The sequence below is a fragment of the Dendropsophus ebraccatus genome, chromosome 12, assembly GCF_027789765.1.
Source record: "Dendropsophus ebraccatus isolate aDenEbr1 chromosome 12, aDenEbr1.pat, whole genome shotgun sequence".
NCBI classification, from domain to species: Eukaryota; Metazoa; Chordata; class Amphibia; order Anura; family Hylidae; genus Dendropsophus; species Dendropsophus ebraccatus.
In genome coordinates this window covers 67,087,251-67,111,274 of record NC_091465.1, presented here as the reverse complement: position 1 = coordinate 67,111,274, position 24,024 = coordinate 67,087,251, and the positions used below count along the sequence as shown (strand labels likewise).

At 42.7% G+C, this 24,024-nt stretch overlaps 1 protein-coding gene across 7 annotated transcripts in view; it reads left to right on the top strand.

Moving 5' to 3' along the window:
- LOC138769231 (voltage-gated potassium channel KCNC1-like) overlaps window positions 1-24,024 on the top strand; it is a 67,729-nt gene that overhangs the window by 18,411 nt on the left and 25,294 nt on the right. For 6 of the 7 annotated variants that reach the window (XM_069947564.1, XM_069947562.1, XM_069947558.1 and 3 more), the window contains exon 2: window positions 11,319-12,252. In XM_069947564.1, the coding sequence (XP_069803665.1) occupies window positions 11,319-12,252 (934 nt within the window). Of the gene's footprint in view, window positions 1-11,318; window positions 12,269-24,024 lie in introns of all 7 variants that reach the window. The other variant, XM_069947561.1, reaches the window with a different exon arrangement.

The following is a 24,024-nucleotide window of genomic DNA, read 5'->3' as shown; positions in this document are numbered from 1 at the left end:
GTTCTGGGGTATAGGATGAGTAATTACTATGTCTTCTCTTAGTCAGGATGGGTCTGATTTACACAGTCCAGCCTCAGCCTTGCCAGCATAGGATATGACATTGCCTAGGTCATTGCACTTTAATGCAGCAGAGCTGGATTCTATGCATAGACAACCTGTAGCTACTAAAGTCATTGGAGCCCCTGCATTCCCAGCGCGGCCATGCTTAGACATGTAGTGCATCTCTAGGTTGCACTCCTCAGTATTTGGTGCAGCATACTGCACAGCAGTGGCTCAGGGATCGCAGTCAGTTGCTATCAGGACATGCTGGGCTACGGGGCTTACGTCACTTTCTGCTCTGGTCCTGCAGTACATTCAGCTAGTATGAGAAAGGAAATACTAGATTATGGAAGATTTTTATTTTTATTTTTTTTAGCACAACCTTTTAATAAACTGTCTGTAAATCCTCATGAGACTGCACAATGGTAGCCAGCCTTTTGAGATCATTGTAAGAGATGTAGCAGAGCTGAATGTGTACAGTAACATTGTGATAATGAACATGTTAATGAACATAATACTAGTCCTAAGTAAGAAAGAGGTTTGCCCCAGCCCTGCTACGTCTGACAGGCCCAGCTCTACTGCATCTGTAAGAAGGAACACAATGCCAGCTCTTTCTGACCTTGACAAGGCTGACCAGGGCTGCAACATTCTAGCGTTACCAGAAATACATAAAAAGAGAGATATTTTACATCTGCAACATTTTATTTGTCAGATCGATTGACTTAAGTAATGCCAAAGTCTTATGGGTCTGTGAAAGGCATTACAGTATTGTACTCCAGTGATAAAAACACTGCTGATGGTGCCAGAATGAGAGATTTACATCTGCTCAGGGTCAGACTGGCCGCCCAGGGTAACAGAAGCTCCTCCAGGGGCTCAGAGGTGCAGGAAAACACGAGACCGTATAGAGACATTACCACTTGGGTCTATTACTTTGGGTGTGTTCACACGTTCAGGTTTTTTATTGCAATTATTCAATAGACTTCATTTATGTTCCCTCTATTTATGATGATGTATTCAAGTAACTACTATTAAAAACCTGGATGTGTGACTGTACCCCAATGGGAAGATGACATTTATCCTAGAAGATATTACCGGTAATATGCCCGGTGTGTTGGATAACAATAATCATTACGATGCTATTAGTAATGGATGTATAGATGGATGGGGTTTCCCAAAAGCATCTCCTCTGGTGGGAACAAGGAATCCCTAGTCTGCCCATCATTATTGGGACATATACAGATGTATAGATCTGTGATACAGTGGACAGTCTCCTAAAGGAGTAGTGCTTCAAATTACAAAATTCGGCAGCTAGCACGGGCAGGGGGGAAATTAATTATAAGTACTAACTTACCTCTCCCCGTGCCCGCATTAAGTAGCAGGACCGGCCGTGGGTCCCCCGTCAGGCACTGGGATCTATGGAGCTAATATGTCACGACCCGGCTAATGGACTGGCCGCTCAGCCAGCTAGTGACTCGGGCGGGACGCTGCTCCAGTCACTGACTAGCTGAGCGACTAGTCCATAAGTCCTAATGACTAGTCCGTGACGTCATCACAACTCAAGAAAAATTCTTTCCAGTTGGGACTACTATCTTCTAGAAGCAGCCCCACTCTTGTCTCCAGTTCAGGTGCGGTTTGCAATTAAGCTCCATTCACTTCAATGGAACTGAGTTGCAAAACCTGCACCCAAACTGGAGACAAGAGCGGTGCTGTCTCTGGAAAAAAAAAGGGGCCACACTTTTCTAATTTTGGATGACTCTTTTAATAACATTGTAGAATATTCTATCATGAAGCTATGCTACCTTAGAGGCATTGCTGGCCATTGTCAGCATATGAAGTGCTTAGGATATCCCATACACTGGGCTTCCCATGCATTGTGCTGTTACTATAATGCACTGTTAATTTTCTATCCTCTCAGCATTAACATGCCTATATAGCTATGCTCTCACTTCGGGAACATGTCGGGGGGAAAATGGCCGCCAATAAAGATCATGATCATTACTAGCAATCGTCTATATAATAAGAAGGCCGAAATGGGAACATAGCTTAAGCTGACATTTAAAATAATATAACAGTTGTTATTCTTTAATGGCGGACGCAAATAACAATCATGAACATTGTTAACAGCCGCCATTACCAACAAAACGTTATTTTTTTCACCTAAAAAGGAATGGAACAAAGTCTAAAGGTGTCTTCACATGGGGTGGATAAATTGCACAGAACATCTGAGTTGATTTACAGTAGTAGCATTGCGGGTGAAATTTTAGGAAATCTTACACATGCTTCTGCAAAACTTACTATGGAATTCAAGAGGAAATTGACTTGCAGTGTGGATGGTAAATGTAGCCTTAGGCTATGTTCCCACATGATATTTTTGGTCAGTATTTTGCAACAAAAAACAGAAGTGGATTGAAAACACAGAAAGGCTATGTTTTCACACTGTTGAAACTGCCGGCATTTAATAGCAAATAATTACCGTAATAATGGCTGTTTTATTTAAATAAAGGCCATTATTTGCCATTAATTAACGACCATCCACTCAATTTTAACAGTGTGTGAACATAGCCTTTTTGTGTTTTTAATCCACTCCTGGTTTGGTTGCAAAATACCGAGCAAAAATACTTTGTGGGAACATAGCCTTAGGCTATGTTCACACATAGTAAAACAAAACCAAAATACGGCTGTAATTTTGAGTGAAAAATACAGCCCTGTTCTCAATGCAACATTGTGCCGAAATATGTGGGGAATTACACACAGTATAGAATAAAAGCCGTAATATAATATAAATATAATATACATGCTCATTCTTTGCAATCTTTTTTTCCCCAAATAAACAATTCTTATACTGTGTGTGAACATAGCCTTACAGGGCACATACTGCTACCACCGCCCCCTTGTTTTCTATTGGGCCTTTTATGTATTACAATAGTGCTTTACAGTCATGGACCAGGAGGCGCAGGATGAGCAGTGCTATAGTACAAGCTGTGCGGCAGTAGAAGGAATTCTGGGAGAATGTAGAAAATAAGGCTAATGTACCTTTCTCATCTGTAAGAGACACAGCATCTGGGGTTACAATCTATGGGGCCTCCTAGAGCAGCTCTTTATTAAAGGGATTAATCATTGGATGTAATGTCTGCTCCGGTTTCCTACAATACGCCGTGTCCACTCCAAGAAGCACAATCCTCCTTAACCATAGAAATATGGGGTTGTTGCTGTGTGATAATGACCACTCAGGAGGTAATAACTGGATGGAAGGATTACAGGAGGGTAAAACATGAAAAACATGTTAGAATGAGGCGGGCGTTACACGCGGAGGAGTTAGTGTTTCATGGGTCAATCTAATATTCATGATAATGCGGCCGGACAATTCATTACTAACCTGATTTGGCTTTTTAGAATATTATGAAGTCCGTAAATGATCTGAAATTGAAAAACTAACATTCTGTATTCTCGGAAGACTGCAAAAGTCAATTACACTATGGACTTGATGAGGTATTCATAGGGGGGGCCCTATAGTGGGGATATATATATATGCAGCTGTGACAGCAAATAGGTCCCGGCTCATCACCTGCTGTAGATAGTTATGGCGAATGCACCACTAGGTACATCGCTTTGGTTTATTTACGCGAACAGACCGGCACCTGGATGCTGGGGGCTTGGTCTTTTTTTCAACTGCAGTCTGGTGCCCACGCACAGCGCTGGTCTATTCCCGGTCACCGGCCTGCCATGAATCACTGGGGGCGGTCCCCAGTGTGACGAAAGACAGAACATAATAGGGACATAGGGAGAGATTTATCAAACTGGTGTAAAGTAGAATTAGTTGCCCCAAGGTACTAATCAGATTCCACTTTTCATTCCTCACAGATTCGTTAAAAAATGAAAAGTGGAATCTGATTGGTTGCTAGGGGCAACTGAGCCAATTCTACTTCACACCAGTTTGCTTAATCTCCCCCATAGTGTTTAAGGGCTTTATGGGCAAAACCTGGATTTGGATTTCATGCACCATGATAAATCTGGGCCAATGTACAGTAACTAGAGGGGATTGCTGCTAAAAAAGGATCTGGTGGGTATTAGATTCAAGGGTTCACCTCCTTTTTCTCTCTGCACTGTAGATGTTTGCTCAATGCCCTCAATAAAATACATGGACAGTACAACTTTTTGTATAATATTAATTTATTTACATTGTGTTGTTCTATAATTGCTAAGATATTATTATTATTATTATTATTATTATTATTATGCAGCATATTAGGCAAACATCTGCAGTGCAGGAAGAAAAAGGAGGTGAACCATTGAATTTAATAGCCAGTAGATTCCTCTTTAGCCGCATTCTCCTCCAGTTTAATTCATCTACAACTGGCTGGATAATAATCAGACCTCATTTTTATTAATAAATGCACAAAACCAGATAACTTGCGACAGTGTATGCCATATGTAAGTGCAGGGGACAACTCTTCCTTCATACATTTTAGCGGCACATTCAAAGTCAAGGCTTGTTCTAGATCAGTTTTTAGGGGTAGCTTTGTCCTTTCAAGTAGCACTCCACTTTTTTTTTTAATCCCCCCCCCCCCTTCAGGCTAGTACGTATACTCAACCCTACTATTCCAGATGTAGCAATGCTGAGTTTGTAATCTGGCACACTCACTCTTTGTATATGGTCCATTGTTTTACATAGGACTGCCTACGTCCATTCCCCTGATTATGTGCATATCTTTGTCACTTTAACCGAGGTGCAGGCATCAGAACAGTGATGTCGGGATGAATGTTATATAAGACCCTGGAATAATTATATGAAGCCGCAGAAAGTGCTTATCCGAGCAGAACTGCCACTTGGCATAAAGTGATGGATGCTTGGTTACCAAAATGTAGCAGACTGCATCTCTACAATCCAATCTGCTAACATCAGAAATACAGGGACGGGTAATGAAGCATTTTCCCTCTACATTTGTGCTCTTCAGTGACGTCCATTTTGAGAAATATCTTCCCAATGTCTTTTCTCCACTATAATTTCTCTCATTCGTGTACAGTAATACACGTGATTGTGAAGGAAGGTATTTTCCTGCATCTAGTAGACGTTTTATCTAAGAAACCAAAAGACTCATCTATACATCTGTTCATCCTTTAAATTAAGGGGTAGTCCAGATTAAGGTTCTAAATGAATCTAGTATACTGCCCCCTTCAGGATCTCAGGAGAACAGTACCCCATTATGAAGAGACCAGATCTGCAGAGAGGTGAAGAGATCAGAGATGCAGAGAAGGTGAAGAGATCAGAGCAGCAGAGAGGTGAAGAGATCAGAGCTGCAGAGAAGGTGAAGAGATCAGAGCTGCAGAGCAGTCAAAAGGCCAGAGCTGCAGAGAGGTGAAGAGATCAGAGTTGCAGAGAGGTGAAGAGATCAGAGACACAGAGAGGTGAAGAGATCAGAGCTGCAGAGAGGTGAAGAGATCAGAGCTGTAGAGAGGCGAAGAGATCAGAGCTGCAAAGAAGTGAAGAGATCACAGCTGCAGAGAGGTGAAGAGATCACAGCTGCAGAGAGGTGAAGAGATCAGAGCTGTAGAGAGGCGAAGAGATCAGAGCTGCAAAGAAGTGAAGAGATCACAGCTGCAGAGAGGTGAAGAGATCACAGCTGCAGAGAGGTGAAGAGCTCAGAGCTGCATAGAGGTGAAGAGATCAGAGCTGCACACATGTGTAGTTTTAGAATAGTGGTTGGTATTACCCCAGGGCTTTCTTTTTTCCATTTTGTAGGATAACCCCTTTAAGCCATAATGACCTCTTTCACAAGACAACCCCTTTAATCGAATGGCAGCATGTAATACTGCAGTGGCCAATGCTGAAGAAATGTATAGCTCTCCAATGTACATAGAAAAGAGAGTGCCCCATAGCAAGGATCAATATAAGGCCCCTACTTATGGTGCCACTCAACACAGGAGAGCCTAACCATTGTTTCTCCTGCACGCTCTTTGGGCTCTTTGCCTGACCCTCTTCCATCAGTCTCCATGTTCAGTGGCACCATAGCAGCTGCATGCTCTGTTGCAACAGTAGTATAATAGTATGTAAGCCCTTGGTATGGCTGGCTGATGAGAATCCAACCTGATATTGGTATAAGACAACACTAATCTAGCTTTGAGGTGAACAGGTGGACCTTTTGTGAATTGTTGCATGTTTTTGTAAAGGGCTCCCAGATCTCACCAATTCTATCCATTTATTTATATCTCCATCAAGGAGCCACAGGTTAGAGGACACTTCATTCTGCTTCCACATCATATTCATATCAGTCTATTGGCCTACGTTGGGTTGGCCTATTGACCAGCCAACCTAACATAGCTAGAAAAGTAGCAAAGCGCATGCAAAATTGCTTACAATCTTAGGCTTATGTTCACACAACATATGTATTCTATAAATCATGGCTGTTGTTGCAATTTGCAACAACGGCCGTGATTTCTACAAAGCATACGTTGTATTGAAATGAATGGAATCCCAGCCAGAGCGCATACACATAGTATACACTCCGGCCAGTATTCCATCCGGCCGCATGAAAAACTGACATGTCAGTTTTCTGCGGCAGCTATTCATTGAATAGCCGCTGCAAATAACCTCTCAGTTCATACAATGGAGTGGTGAATTGGGAGGCGGGTGCTCACGGGTGCGCCCGCATCAGAATTTGTCAGAAGTGAAGACCCAATCGGGTCACAGAACGACCGGTGTTATACGTAGTGTGAACCCAGCCTTATTGTATAAACTTTGTCTCCGATATAGGGGTTATGTAGCTGTCAGAGTTCAACTTTCAATTATCTAATGCAGTTAAAAAAAAAAAAACTTTTTGAAAACTTTTTGCATATTTTTGAATGAAACCATTTTATTCCATAGAGCAGTAAAAAAAAACAGCAAACACAAGTACAATTGCAAGAGTTCGGCAAACCCACAAGTGAGGTGGTTGGTGCAGCCAATCACTGCAGTACATAAGGCGCGAACTTGATCTGTACATTTGGGTTTTCTTGGAGGCCCAGGACATTGGTTGTCATTGATCTGTTTTGATTCTTACACTTTTTCTCCTGGCAGAATAGAAGACGAGCCTCTTGGGAAGGCCCAAAAAAGCCTCTTGTGCTTTCTTCTAAACAGCAGAGTTAACTAATTGAAACCAATCCCGTCCAGACGTTCCTATTAACGGCCAAATAAATGAACTGCAAAACATTTGACAATTCAGATGGCAGATTCCCTCATCATTGCATACATGAAACAAATTATCGAGAGGGAATGACTCCAAGACAACGTGTCTACAAATATCTTATGAGAAATGCGAGAGTACTTGATAAGCCAAAGTATATGGATTAGTCATCAGGACATAATAAAAACATCCAATAATGAAGCTTAGAATCTATAGCAGCCAATGCATATACCTAGCATCCATGGTGGTATGTCCGGTTGACCAGCCCACCCATCCACCGTGAGGCACTTATAATACTAGTGTCCTCTAATGTGAGCATTAGATATCAGGATGTGGATCTGACTAAAAAAATTGCAAAGATGCAGTTCATCAAATAGATTGAGGCTTTATGTAAGGGCAAATATATCCTAGAAGCAGTTCAAAGAGTGACTAAGGTTTAGGTGGTAAAGCCTCAAGCGTTTGTTGCTGGTGGAGGATCTTGCCAATTGCATCTTCTGTAAGGGACAAGAATAGATATGCAGGAACTTTAAAAAGTTCAGGTAGGCAGGTTAGGCAAAATTTGAAGAAAAGTTTGGGTTTGCCCAAACCGAATCTTAAATGAACCACACTAAAATAGTCAAATAATTGCAGGCATTTACCTGTTTTAGTGTGGTTCAGTAAGTTTGCTCATCAATACTTACCTGTCCGCACTCCCCCTTTATCCTGAGCTGCCTCCTCTTCTTGACTGACATGAGAATGAAAGCCTGCTTAGTTAATCACTGGCCTCTGCACTGTCCTGTCTCAGGCAGTGATTGGCTGAGTGGGCAGAAGGCGGCTGCAATCAGCCTAGAAAAACAGAAACCTGTAGGATGAGACCAAGGAAGCACAGACAGGTAAGCATCAGCTTTTTTTTTTTGTTTTATATGTTTATTAAAATGTGCTGCCACCATCTTTACAAACTTGTTACGAATTTTGCATTGAATCTTGATTAATAAAGTTCAGTTGGCTTATCAGTTGCCACTTCAAGAAAGTGGAGGGGGGGTAATAGGCAGTTCTGTCTCAGTATGATGAATCAGCTCATTCAACCACTGCAGAAGGGAAAGCCCTGTTACTATGTTACAAATACCACAGTAATGCTAATCCAGCATGGGTAAACCTCTGCTCCCCTTCTTCCAAAGCACTAAGTAGAAGGCTGTCAGGAAACGGACGGCAGGGACAAGACAAGACAGTGAGCCCTGACGCTAAACCCACCAACTGTCCCTACCTACTTGCCTCAAATGGCCCTAGGCAGCCGTGGACAACCACAAAGATGTTCCCTATACTAGTAAAGGTGCACACAGAACAAGACAGACAAACAAACACAATAAAGAATAGTCAACAGTCCGGGTCACAACAATCAGGCAGCAAAAGTACAAAATCAGGATCCAATAGGCAAAGTCAAAGTCCAGGCAATATGGTCAGGTGCAGGCAGCAAGCAAGGGAGGTCAAGGGAGATACAAGCAAAGATCAGGAGATGCAAAGAACAGAAGACACAAGCAGACAGAGACTAAGTTAATAACCAGCAATGAGTGCACAGACTGGGGTTAGTTATGAAGGAGGCCAGGGCTCTGGTCCAGGACATAATTGGACCATCCCCCTGATCTCCAAGCACAGACACCTGAGAACAAACACATCCAATGGCAGGGAAACCTGTCAGTCACAGCAGAACCAAAACAAAGATTAACCCTGACATGGCCAGACAGAATTCAGCAGGTTCAGTTGGGTGTGTCCACCAAACCAAGTGAGCATATAAACCAATGTTCAGACACTGCAAAACAAAACACAGAAACAGAATACAAGAAATTCAGCTCTTTCTCTGCCTCACAGCACGAGCCAAGGGGCGCATAACGCTCCGCAAAGACAAATGCATAAAAATGACTTGCCCTTAAAGGGGTTTTCCAGAAAGAAAAACTATTGTTGGAATTTCAAGGTGCAGTGGAAACATTGTACCATCTGGTGAGTTTCGTGCACAAGCCCTATTACAGTAGGGCTCGTTGAATGGAACTTACCGTGGCGTGGGACATTTCCATGGCAACCTGGACTTCCTGACAGGTACGCTAGGCACTGCAGGAAAAATTAGCACAAAAATCAATGAACTTACTGCTGATTTTCCAAATTAACTTCAGTGGAGAAGTACAAATCTACATAATTTGGTGGGATATACATGATGTGGCCTAAATTTTTTTGTGCATCTAATGCTATACAATAAAGTTAGTTGTTGAAAAAAACACATCTCCCCTACCAATTGGATTATTACAGTTATGGCTCCATTTTTTGTTCCATTGCACAAGCTTTATAAATGCCTTGTAGTTGTAATATGGACTCTAACCATTTCCATGTACATAATTGGTGTCTTTATAATGTGCTCCGAATAACCATGAGAGGCATACAGTATAGCAACATTTAAATATACGCCAAAGAAAATCCACATTTTGGAGCTGAACAGATAGGTTCAGCATTTCTTCCCCTAATCAAACTGGGTATAATGAGACAGAACAGATTACATACTTTATTCATGTAGTCAAAAAGGAAAAATTACTCACCGTACGAGGCCTATAATCAGCGATAAGAACCTCTTTATTTATCCCTGTTTTGACTGTTTTGTCAGGGTGCGAGCGCTGCCTTCATTACATTCAATGAAAATGCATTCAGCCTCCTATTCACGTGCGGTGGCAATTCTGTTTGGGTGTGTGCGGCTAAAATACTTTCCCTGCTCGCCTTCGCTGAGTTCTTTCATACGTTACACTAGCTCAGCATTATATAGATTTATACCTGTGAGATATTCTGATAATATATTCCGAGGTTGTGAAAGATGGATTATTAAAGGGGTACTCCAGCGGGGGGGGCACTTTTTTGCTGGGACGGGTCCCCAGTTCCCGGCCGCTTCCTGGTGTCTGACGTGGGCCCGAGACGATACGTCTCAGGTCCGCTCAGCCAGTCAGTGACAGAGGCGGCATCTGAGCGGACTTGAAACGGATCCCGCCTCCTTCACTGACTGGCTGAGCGGACCTGAGACGTCACGTCTTGGGCAAGCGTCAGACACCAGGAAGCGGCCAAGAACCAGGCACCGGAACGCCCGCGAGGCGGGACTTCCGCTGGAACCGGGCAGGTGAGTGGACGTCTTTTTCCTCAGCCACCTCCTCCCCGGTCCCAGCAAAAAAGTACCCCCACCGCTGGAGTACCCCTTTAAGGGGCTTTCCCACCTTGTTAAGTATGCTCTATCCACGGTACTTATGGGATAGGGCATAACTAAGAGATAGTAGTGAGTCCGACCACTGGGGTCCGCTGCGATCTTGAGAACAAGGACCCAGAAATCCCAGCTGGATGAAGCTTTGTGTCATTCTCTATGGAACCACTGGAGATAGACGAATGCAGCTCGGCTATCTTCAGTGCCTCTGTACAGAAGGAAAGGATCATATTTTAGGGTCCTCATTCTCACAATTGCAGAAGTCCCCAGCAGCCAAACTCCCAAGATCTTAGTTATACCCTATATGTAGTTAGGAAATCCTTTTAAAGGAGTCTAAATAGTTCTACAACTCTGCTTGCTTGTGTTTATATTTAAAAACCTAGTATAGTGCCCCATAATGGGCCGTCTTAAGTTGAATACATTACTCTTGGACTAAGTAGTTCCACTAGATCACTGCTTTATTAAGTGATACTGCTGGTGATCCTGCCACGCACCATTGGGAGTCAGTGATCCTGCCGCACACCAATTGGAGTTAGGGTCCTATTACACGAGCCGATAAATACTGTAAATATTCCTTTTTTTTTTTTTTTTTTGTACCAAATGAGCAGCTGCTCCTCTCACTCTTAATCCCCTATACATAGGTTTTTAACATTTCAGATTATTCTATCCCTGACATCTGATGGGAAAGAGTTAGGAGGTCCCCTATACTAAAGTATTTCTCTATTGAAGCGCCAAGTAAGGTGGGATGACAAAACTTACTGATAGCCATGTAATGAATACATGTCTTTGCAGGAGAATCCCATATAGCGTTGGCTGACCTGTTGCATAGTACGTAGCTGTTCAGACTGTTGTGTTATATATTATGTGTGTGTCTATGTCTTTTGTATAACTGTATTCTCTTGTTTGTTTGGCAGTATATCGCCTTTGCTTCCCTGTTCTTCATTCTCATCTCCATCACAACGTTTTGCCTTGAGACCCATGAGGCATTCAATGAGATCATCAACAAGACTGAGACCACCACACAAAACAACGTCACCAAGACGGAGATTATATTAGAAGTGGAGACTGAACCCTTCCTCACTTATGTAGAAGGCATGTGCGTGATATGGTTCACCTTTGAGTTTTTCATGCGTGTTTTGTTCTGCCCTGATAAAATGGAATTCATTAAGAGCAGCTTAAACATTATCGACTTTGTGGCTATTTTACCCTTCTACCTGGAGGTTGGCTTGAGTGGCCTGTCTTCCAAAGCCGCCAAGGATGTCCTAGGTTTCCTTCGTGTTGTTCGATTTGTTAGGATCCTGAGAATCTTTAAGCTCACTCGTCATTTTGTTGGTCTCAGAGTTCTTGGTCATACTCTACGAGCCAGTACGAATGAGTTTCTTCTTCTTATCATATTTTTGGCACTCGGGGTTTTAATCTTTGCCACTATGATATACTATGCCGAAAGGATCGGGGCTGAGCCTGGTGACATTACTGGCAGCGCACACACCAACTTCAAAAATATCCCCATAGGGTTCTGGTGGGCTGTGGTAACAATGACAACTTTGGGGTATGGTGACATGTACCCAGTGACTTGGTCGGGTATGCTGGTGGGTGCCCTTTGTGCGTTGGCAGGTGTGCTAACAATTGCTATGCCAGTCCCTGTCATTGTCAACAATTTTGGAATGTACTACTCCCTAGCAATGGCTAAGCAGAAGCTACCAAAGAAAAAGAACAAACATATTCCACGGGCTCCTCAACCTGGATCACCTAATTACTGTAAACCAGACATGCAGTCTCCTCATAGAAGTGCGACAGGAGATGCCTGCCCCTTAGCTCAGGAGGAAATCATAGAGATCAACAGAGCAGGTAAGAGGCGAGAGGGATGAATGATAAAGTTTATGTTGCATAATGTTGAAAATCGGTCATGGAACAAGTGATCAGTAAGTATTTGTACTAATCCTTGACATGTGAATGTGACTATCCTTTTCCAGATAAATATCCATCAACAATATCGAAGCAACTTGTTGATGGTTTCCAGATAGCAGTGGTCTATTTGAGTCCTCCTCTTCTCTTGTCAAATGGGCACTTTTAAAAATTTTATTCATGTTATAGAGACATGTCCAATGTTTTGATCAAATAAGGCCTACTGTAGATGTTCAGACCCCAACTGATTGCTACAACGAGTCCTAAGAAGCATATTCTCCTACTAGCTCCATGCACAAGTCCAAGATAAACTCAAAAGGTAAGCCTACAGGACTGTCTTGTATCATACACATAGATCGGGGAGAGAAACGCTTATCCGCACGCTTCTCCCGGCTCGTTCTCCCAGATTGCTTGGGATTTGAACACTGAGAGGCCGACTGGTGATATAGACAGTCTTTAATTGAAAAAAAAAAATACAATTGGGAAGCTTTTATATGGATGTCATAAAAAAAGGGGGACACGATTAGAGAACTTGGCACACAAAAAAAAAGAAAAAAGTGTCAATGATAAAATGGAGTCGCTTAATATTATATACTTTTTGGTGCACCGTTTCTGGGTCCCTGCACACGGTTATCTATGGTAGCACTGGATGTCATCTTTCAGGTTCCTATGGTCATGTCCTTGCTATATATATATATATATATATATATATATATATATATATATAAACTGGTGCTGTATCTATTGCTTTCAGGCTCTGTTCACATCTCAGTTCGAAATCCATTAGATTGGACAATTCAGTGCAATTGTTCCCATGAAAACAATGGGAACCACCAGTGGACCCTGAGGAGCACCATTATCTGTTACAAATAAGAGCTGGAATGTATGCAGAGCCTTCTTCTGATGTTTAAGGGTATGTTCACATGAGGCAGATTAGCTGCAAAAAAATTCCTATGTGGAAAAACAGCACCAGCGAAGTGAATGAGGCATTAACAATCTTTTATAGGAGTCTCTCAGCATTGCTATTTGAACCATGCGTTCCATGTGGTCCCTGGCAGCTTCCCTTGCCCAAATGGCCCTGATCGATAGATCTCTTTGTTATGGGTATAGACAAAGATGTATCAATCAAGGTGGGTGGAGCAGGAAGAAGCCACTGGAGACCACCCCAATGACTTATGGTCCAGGCAGCATGAAAGTAATGACGGGTTCCCTCTAAAGCCTCCGCACTGCAATTTATGTTGATGCGTTGCAGTTTTTTGCACATTTTTCCCAATTGACCAAGTGGTGTCACGGGGGCAGTGTATCCCCCCTTACGTGAACATAACCTAGCTGAAACAACAGCTAAAATGTTTTTGAATCTAAGATAAGAATCTAAGATAATAACATGTTAACTACAGAAATGATGGCATTATGAAAGGTATCACATTTCCTGATTTTTTATTTTTTTTGTGTGGTGTATTTTTCTGAAGCTCATACACTTTATACTAAAGTTTGCTGAACCTGCCGCCATTGGTAGGTTCAGTTGACAGTATAAAGAGTATGGGAGACTCTGGGGAGGGGGTGATGGGTTTTCAACTCCTGACCTTATTGTTCTGGGAGGGGTAAACTAGCACCAAGGCAGTCTGGCTGGGGTTTATCCCTCCTCATAGAGACCACAAAAATATACGGCAGTGCCCAACGTCCACGTTATGGGAAAGCTGGGGATGTACAGTATATCACTTTAGGGTGATCATAGACATCTCACCGTCATAGTGGATGAATTTTCTCAGTGTTTTTGGACCAGTTTTATACTGGAGACTCAGATACTTGTTCTCCATGGACTCAAATGGTCAAAAACTTGCCATATGGTCCATTATATGTTGTACTTTGAGAGTTTCTACCTTTAAACTATTGCTTCTAGAGGGGAATATGGTACCTCATCTTTGCACAATATGGCGGCACATTGATTGTATAACTCCATATGCCGCTGTTCAGAATTCATATTTAAAGCTTTGCCATGTGCATGGACCCTGAGACTCCTCATCCCCATTCATACTGTATAATTCCTTAAATCATTGTCCTTGGTTGATCTCCAAATGAAGAAGACACCCTGAGCAGATGACAGAACAGGGACAGGCCAGGAAGTAGAGCACGTTCTCTTACCACCCCCACCCCCCATTTTTAATTGTTCTATCTTTATTCTGTTCATCTGAAAAATCCACTATTACATAGAAGAGAGATTTATGAAGAAGCCTTTATAGACAAGTCCTGACATAAACACTTCTGCTTGCAGTGCTGACCCCAGCTGTTCTGCCGCCTGCCACATCCTCCACCTTCAACAATCCAAATCCGGTCATACATGGTGCAATGCTTCGACCCAATGCAATGGTTGGAAAGATAGAGAATGCTTCTGTTGATCAGAAGGGCTCAATATCAGATTTTGCAACATTTTTTGAGTTGCATTCCAATAAAGGTAAACATAAATATAGACCTTTATATGAAGGAGGCAATTGGTCAACATTTGCATTGACTTGTACTAGAAAAGGACTGGTGCTTAGTAGTTCCCTTCCCAAATATGATGGTATACGAGCCAATGACTGGTGCATGTCTTAGGTAAATCGAAAGAATAAAATGTATCAATGTAACTCTAAGGGCAGCATCTTTAAAGGGGGTTTCCAGGCAAAAAAATTTCACTTCATAGGGAGCTGAGCTACAGTAACCAATCTTGACCCATACACCGTGGAGGGAGCTATAGCAGCAGAATAGCTCTGGCAAACAGCTAACCAATGTGTGCGCTTGGTGTCAGACCATCACCGATCTGATATTGATGACCTTTCTTGAGGATGGGCCAACAAAGAATTTTGTCTGGAAAACCCCTATAATATTATAAGTTACTGTACAGTATAGCAATCGGCATGTGGAGTATAATGTATAGTAAGTGCATAAACCTGAAAAAAACAGCAGCAGTTTGTAGATACAGGATAAAACTGCAGATCCCCATAATGCAGTAGGGTAGTACAACAGGTTAGAATAGAGAAGCAGAGCTGTGCAGGAACCTCTCTATACAGCAGTGTGTATAGCTGAGTGTAAGTGCAGGCACATTATAACTGCAGTGTGTATAGCTGAGTGTAAGTGCAGGCACATTATAGCAGCATCATGTATAGCTGTGTGTAAGTACAAGCACATTATAGCAGCATAATGTATAGCTGTGTGTAAGTACAGGCACATTATAGCAGTGTATATAGCTGAGTGTAAGTGCAGGCACATTTTAGCAGGAATGGAGAGGATAGGAAACACAAGGACTGACAGAGATTGCAGGGAGCATGAAGAAATGAGCAGGGCAGATGTCGGCACATGCATGCAACACTCTCTGGGGAGAGAGAGAGGTTACAGCTATGAAGAGATTACCTCCACAGTCCTGTCCCCTGATGCAAGCCCCAGCCTGAAATGGATCTGCTATGATTTGGAAGGTGAGGGAGACTTCCTTGGTCAGAGTACAATGCTGTAGGCCACATTATGCAGACCACGCCCCCCCCCATCCAGTACAGGGAGTACGTACCTCCACAGTCCTGTCCCCTGATGCAAGCCCCAGCCTGAAGTGGATCTGCTATGATTTGGAAGGTGAGGGAGACTTCCTTGGTCAGAGAACAGTGCTGTAGGCCACATTATGCAGACCACGCCGAAAAGCCGACCACCAAGCCTAGCGAAGCTTTGCTCTGCTAGTACTGAAAATTCGTTCATCACTGGTTATTTCACCACTACAGCTTCTTTTCTATAATGATTACGTTATACTGCATGCATCTCAATTCTATTGAAGTGAATAGGGGTAATACACATAACCTGTGGACAGAGGTGGCTCTGTTTCTATCCTGGATAACCCCTTTAACTATAATAATATAATTCATGATAACTATATTAATATAATTCATGATAAAAAAAAAAAAGTGAAAAAGAATGAAAGAGTAAAGATTGCATAAAAGCAATTGCCTCCTATACAACACCTCGTAGAAATGATGGAATCCCCACACTTAGATGATAGCCTCTCATCTTTTATATCCTAAAACAAAACCCCTACACAACATTTTGTGGTTAGTAGCTAAACATTCTGGTTTCTTCAACCAATCCTAAAATACATGAAAGGAAATTATTTTCTTAATGGCATATGTTTTACTAGATAAGGCTACGTTCACACAGAGCAAAAGGAGCGGATTACGCAAGGAAATATTTCCGCCTGAAATCAACTGACGCTGAATTCCGAGCAGAATATAAGCAGAATGTAAGCAGAATCCCTGCGTATTCCACTAGGAAAGTGTTCAGCTCGTAATCAGCTCTTGACAAATTCAGCGCGGAATACTCGAGGAATCCGCGCTGAATCCGCATGCATTCAGCGATGAAATTCAGCGAGTATTTGGTGAGTAAACTAGACTATACCAGAACATATACTAGAATCCTCCTCCCCCCCCTTTTCCCCATTTCCGCGCTGATTCAGCGAGTAATTTCCGCTTGTATTACGCTTGTATTCCGCGCTGAATACGCGCGTATTCCGCGCTGAAACAGAAAATCAGAGCCCCATTGATTTGTATAGGCTTCCGCTAGCGGAAGAATGAACATGTTCATTCTTCTGGCGGAAAGCGGATTAGTTCAGTGCGGAAATTCCACTGTGTGAACTGCAGAGCAGAATTTCCATTCAACACAATGGAAATTAGCTCTGCACCTATTTTAACGGCTGAAATTTCAGCGCTGATTCAGCGCAGAAATTAAGCTGCTTTTGCTCAGTGGGAACGAGCCCTAAAGTTAATTTATATTTGTTTGGACTTGGCCTATTCAAAGAAAACATAGCCTTAACTATACAACTCCTTCAATAGGAAATCCAAGAGTGTGGCAAAAGATGTTGGTTGTTCCCAGCCAGCTGTGCATACAATTATAGTTGTACGGTTATAAAAGGTAAAAATATTGGTAGACCAAGAATGTAAGATTAGAAAACCCATGGCAATATGTCTTGGAAATGTTAGATGCACAAGAAAACTAATGAAATAGAAACAGGTGTCTGTGTTTGTAACACAACTGTAACAGAACAGCTGAAAAGAAATATGGTTTACATATAGAAAAAAAACAAAAGTAAACCAGTGCTAACACTTAAAGAGTAGAGATGAGCGAACCGGGTTCGGGTTCGAGTCGATCCAAACCCGAACGATCGGCATTTGATTAGCGGGGGCTGCTGAACTTGGATAAAGCTCTAAGGTTGTCTGGAGAACATGGATACAGCCAATGACTATATCCATGTTTTCTACATAGCCTTAGGGCTTTATCCTTGTTCAGCAGCCACCGCTAATCAAATGCCGAAAGTTCGGGTTCGGATCGACTCGAGCATGCTCCAGGTTCGCTCATCTCTGTTAAAGAGACATGACAGAAAAAAAAAATAACAGGGGCTGTGATCGCCAGGGCTGTGGAGTCGGTAAGCCGCAGCTCCGACTCCAACTCCGACTCCTGAATTTTATCAGGACCGACTCCGGCTCCTGACTCCTGCTCCTTCATAAATGGCCAGTCATACTGTATACCAGGGGAGTTATTTATCACACTGGCTCAGCAGCTTCTCCCTAATGTATTACATGATCCTGGGGCGATTTCTGAAGGAATAAGGAAAGATATAAGGCAGCTTCTCCTGTGTGTGCAGTGGATGCAGCCAGTCTCCAGCCTCCATGTCCTGAACTACTCACAACTAGACTAGATGGAGCAGGTGGTCTTTTCCTGCTGACAATCTTCTATGTTTCTAAGTAAATATTCACCATACACACAGAAATACTGCTAACAATGCCAGATACCTGTAATATAGAGGTCAGCCATAGTGATATAGGGGGGTCACTGTGGGTGTGGGGGCATGCCATAGCACACACAGACAGCATGCTGCAGCCATAGCACACACACACAGCCTGCTGCAGCCATAGCATACACACACAGCCTGCTGCAGCCATAGCACACACACAGCCTGCTGCAGGCATAGTACATACACACACGCACAGCCTGTTGCAGCCATAGCATACACACACAGCCTGCTGCAACCATAGCATACATACACACACACAGCTGCAGCTATAGCATACATACACATACACACACACACACACACACAAACAGCCTGCTGCAGCCATAGCACACACACATACACAGCCTTCTGCAGCCATAGCACACACACACAGCCTGCTACAGCCATAGCATACACACACACAGCCTGCTGCAGCCATAGCACACACACAGCCTGCTACATCCATAGCACACACACAGCCTGCTGCAGCCATATCCCACACAAACACACACACACACAGCCTGATGCAGCCATAGCATACACACACATACATACATACATACATACACACACACACAGCTTCAGCCATAACATACACACACACACACACACACACACACAGCTGCAGCCATAGAACACTGAAGAAAAACACCACATTGAGGACTGAGGTTACTGCTACACTACTTATGTCTTCTCCTCCTCCTCTATATTATAACATGATATCTTCATATAACAGACCAGCACAGATCTCTCCCCACACAATGGACTTTTCCAGCTCAGAAACAAACTGCCAAATAGTGACCGACAACTTTTCCTCGACCACCCTCATCTAATAGGGACAGTGTCGTATTAGAATGTTGCTCATAATATATATTGATGAGCAAAACCTATAAAATTCATATCAAAACTCAATTCTAAATTTTCCCAACTCCAGCCAAAACTAGCTCTGACTCCGACTCTGAGGCAGAGAACATGGAGCGAGCATAAACCACAGTTTGGCCATAATGTATAATGTTAATTTAAACATAGAAAACACACAAAAAATTAAGTGAATATATTCACAACCCAATCACAGCCCCTGTTGATTTCTTTAAAAAAATGTGCGAAAGAAACAGAAGAAAACAAGGTTGCAGGAGTAAAGGGCTAGAGGAAATGGGTAATGGACTCTTTTCATTTTGGACACTTTTCAATCAATTGATAAAAATATATTTTATGAAAAAAGTAATTCTTCAGGATTATAATATATCTTACCATGAGGCAAGGAGTATATTTTATTCATGTAAGATATATCAGCTAAATTACATCACCAGTAAATGGTCCTGGTCTTAATCCGAATAAAAAAGTATCAAATTTCTGGAAATTTATTAACGTTGAATCTGTGACAAGGCGCTGTCCTGCAAAGCTAATCTGTCTGTGTTCAAAGATAAAATCTGCATGGGATGAGATCTATGATACTTTACAGTAAATTTGTCACAAGAATATTCTTTGTACTGTAAACTGGTTGGTAGAATCTGTATCCGTGAATATGTGTGGGCCGACTTCTCTGAGACGGAAGGCAAGTTATCAGCATAAAGTCACTCTGCCTTGATAAGGGTTGGCGTTGAGGTAATTGTCTGGGTTCAACAATATCTCCGAACCTGAACGCTCTGCATTTTATTCCCAGCATCTAGAGAAGTTGGATGCCCCTCTACGGAGTCCTGGAAAACATGAATACAGATATGTTTTCTTGGTAGCCCTAAAGTGGCAACCGACTTCTCCAGACACTGGGAATGAAATGTCGAGCATTTGAATTCGGATAAGTTGTCGAACCAGGACAGTCTTCTCAAGTCTGATCAACTCTAGTAAGGGTATCTAGGCCTAGGGTCAGCAAGCAGAATCTTTGCACCAGCTGAAGGAAATTCATGCTACAAAACGATTGTGATTTAATTGAAAAGAAAGCATATCGAGTGCCCATTGAAAGGACCCAATCGTTTATAGTAAACAGCTTCCATACAGGTCTTTTGCCCCATGTAAAGGGCATAGAAAGCAGCTGACAATCGAGCAAACATTCTCTGGATGATCACTGGGATTGTGCTGCCCAAAAATAACTGTTTGTCAGCAGCAGCAACCCCCCCCCCCCCTTCCCCCGTGTAAATGGGAAATGGGCTGCCAATCGTTTTCATCACAGTCAGCATCATATGTCCTGTGCACATGGGGCGAAGTGTTGCTGCCACCAGGCTGGGTCTTGAGTATACATATCCACTATACACCAATCTCAGTGATCAGCCAATGAATAAGTGTTTACTCGTTAATTGGCTGATCACTGTGTCTTTTATATGTATCTTCTCTGTCTCTAAGTCCAAGGGGACTAACGTATCTATTAAAGGAGAAGTCCCACAAAATTCTAAAAATTCCGTGCCTGCTCCCGGGTTCTGCTGATGGCCGCCAGATTTTTGTCTGGAATTTTGGTATGTCATGTACCCAACTCTACCAGCTGTCCCGACCCAGTCACTGATTGGCTGAGTGAGCAGTCATTCAGCCGGGCATGAAAGAGCTGCAGGACACTGGCAGCTGTCAGTTGGACCAAGGAGTGGTGCTACGGGGCGCTGGGTAAGTTTACTTTGTACATTTTCCCGCACCCTAGTGCCTTCCTCCCTTTTTGAATTTCACTGGACTTTTCCTTTAAGTGAGCCACACATGCAGTCCCTCCAAGCACACCACTAAAACAAAGTGCCAGGAGCAAGCACTCTGGCATGTCAGGACCAAAGCAGAATGGAAGATGTCAAGACCAGAGACTGGTGTTGATACCGAGAGAACAGCTTTTATAATTACACTCTATTAGCTAGTGTTATTTCTTCATATTTGCAAAGCAAGGAAATTGCTTTTTTGTCCATGGACAGCCCCTTTAATTAGTGTAATATAAGCTGCAAGTGGCTTTCCATTCCATTCACTACCTTCTTATGCCAGTCTTAGGAATGAGAGTAGAGTAGTGCCATTATTTCACACTGTTCCGTGCCCTCCGCATATATATGGAACAATAACACTCATGCTGCGAGCGTCTGATTGCCGGTTCCAGTAAGGTGAAACTGAGATGCCAAACCTGATTCATTGAAAGAGAAGTAACTACTTGCTACCTCCATATGCAGGAATCAGGGACTTACACGTCAGGTTTTAAAACAAGTGCTTTAATGGTTGGTATTTCTTTCCTTCTTAAGTGGTTATTTTCCACCAGCCCCTGGATATAGACTCTTTGTTTTGTGCAGTCATGAGTAAAACTCAAAGCAAGGAATAAATTGCCTACCTAGTCCTGTAGTTTTATAGAAGCACCCCTTATCTTCCGAGCCTTACTGATGTACCAAGGTCACAGCCAAGGCAAATTTCTTACATCCATGTTATAAATAATGTATGTTAGATTGAAGATGTTCATTATGATTAGATATGGAAAAAAACACGACCATACATGCCATAGATGCAGGTCAGGTCGTTGGTCCCATCCTTGGTTAGTCCCAGGGCTGGGCAGATATATGTAAGCAGCACCCTATTTGGGGGCATTCTCATGTTGCCACCCATTGGGGAACTCCTTGACTCATACCGGCGGACCATATTATGTGTATTTGAATTCCTGATATCAGATATTGGACGGACATGGACAGGCATGTTAAATTTCAACATGACAGATCCCTTTTTTTCTAGAGGAGATAAGCCGCTGAAGCATTTATGTGGGGAAATCAGAAGAGATAGCTGAACAAACTTTCAGTCAACAGCTATCTAAAATGGATTGTCAGCTTAAAGGGATATTCCAATCTCAACTAAGACTATTATACCTGCAGGATTCATCAAGTTTAATATATTTTTTCCTTCTCTTCATAAGCCGCTCTTTCCCTCCCATTGTTGACAGCTTGTTGTCTAGGTACAGACCACCACTCTGCTCTAAAAGCTGTGGTCTGGTTTTTATACAACTTTAGTGTACACAATTATATGTATTATATGTTATATAAACGCTATAGGGGAAATTTATTGAACAGGGCGGAGATTTATCAAGCATGGTGTAAAGTGAAACTGGCTCAGTTGCCCCTAGCAACCAATCAGATTCCACCTTTCATTTTCCAAAAAGTCTGTGAGGAATGAAAGGTGGAATTTGATTGGTTGCTAGGGGCAACTGAGCCAGTTTCACTTTACACCATGTTTGATAAATCTGCCCCTATATCTTTATACATTATAGCTATATATACACTAGCCAGACCACTGTTTTAGAACATAGCACTGGTCGGTAACCTAGATAGCGAGCTGTCAACAATTGGAGGAAAAAAGCAGCATTTTACAAGAAGGAGTCAAGTTTACTAAATGAATTTATTTGCAAGAATATTATACATGACTATCCCTACAATACCCTTTTAAGTCCATATAATGGCATATGTGGCTTCCATATCAATGTAATCCAATACTTTATTTTATATCATGTGATCTGCATACAGTATATCCCATCCATGATGCATATTACATCACAGATGCTTTGCTGTAGAATCCAAGCTAAGCCCGAACGCACACTGAATTCCTCCAAACAATGAAATCCCTTCCCCCACCTGCGGTGATATTCCGTGCACCATCTCCGTGTCTTAGCAGCTACACACTCCTGCATTCAATAATGTTACACAATCAATATTGTAAGAGTTGGACGCCATTACATCAAAACAAAGACATTCCATTTACAGGGCAGAAATAAATGTATTTGACTGGAAACATTTGCTCGCTTTGACAAGGCAGCTGACCAATTCTGTACAGCAGATCTATCACGGGGGGGGGGGGGGGGGGGGGGGGGGAGTGGACGGGCTCGTCTATTGTCTTTTGTGCTGCACAATTTTTTTATTTTTTTTCCCCAAAAGCTGATTTTTCTGATGAAGCAGCTTAGCATCCACATAATATCTTCTTCCGAAGCGTCTCGGGCCCCGGTGTGCGGCTTTCAGAGGAACCAGGGAGTTAATTAGACAGGAGTGTGAAAATGCCGCAGTAATAACCTGCAGGGAAGATCTGATGCTGTACTACATAGCTGCTGCTGTGAACGGACCTGTCCGACGTAGCAACAGTATCTATGGAGGGCTCGACCTGGGGCTTTAACTGTGACTGACAGCGAAAACCCACAGATCATGAGAGAAGCCGGAGCCAAGAGAGAGAGAGACACGTTGCCTGATGCTGAGAATTTTCCCAAACCAATATTAGAAGACGACGACAAATCATCTGTGTGCTGGCCGTGAAGGATCAAGGATTCCATAAAGCGTTCCGGAGCCATTTCTGCCGGCAGGAATAGTAGCTGCAAAGGGATCATGTGACACGTAACAAATGCTGACTCCAGGAGGCCTTATGCAAGGGTGGAGGCAAGGCCGTATACCCTTACAGACCGCCGGGTGACACACAGACTGTAGAGCTTACATTTTACTCAATAGAATGGTCACAGAGGAACAGTAAGGGCATGTTCACACTAAGTAATTGCCTCAGATTTCACACAGATTTCCACGTGGATTCCACCTCAAAATTAGCCTGGAATAAAAACCCCATTGATGGGAAAATGGGCGTGGATTCAAAGTGTACTTGTCCCAACGGCCCCCCTCCAGATTAGCAGTGGGATCCTCTGTTAATTTCAGAAGTTTGGATCACCATGGATACATGCATGTAATGAGACCATAATGCGTGTGACCCCTATTGGTCCCAAGCATTATGGTCTCATTGCATGTCTGTATCCATGGAGTCTCAAACTTACAGATTAACAGAGGATCTTACCGACGATCCGGAAGCAGGCCATCATGACACTTTAACTTGAATTCTAAATGAGGATTCCATATTGAATTATAGAGTACTGCTTCAAATCTGCTAGGCAATGGTATAGCTACCATAAAGGCAGACCATGTCACTGCTACGGGGCCCGTACACTAAGAGGGACCACAGGCCCCTAGCCTTTT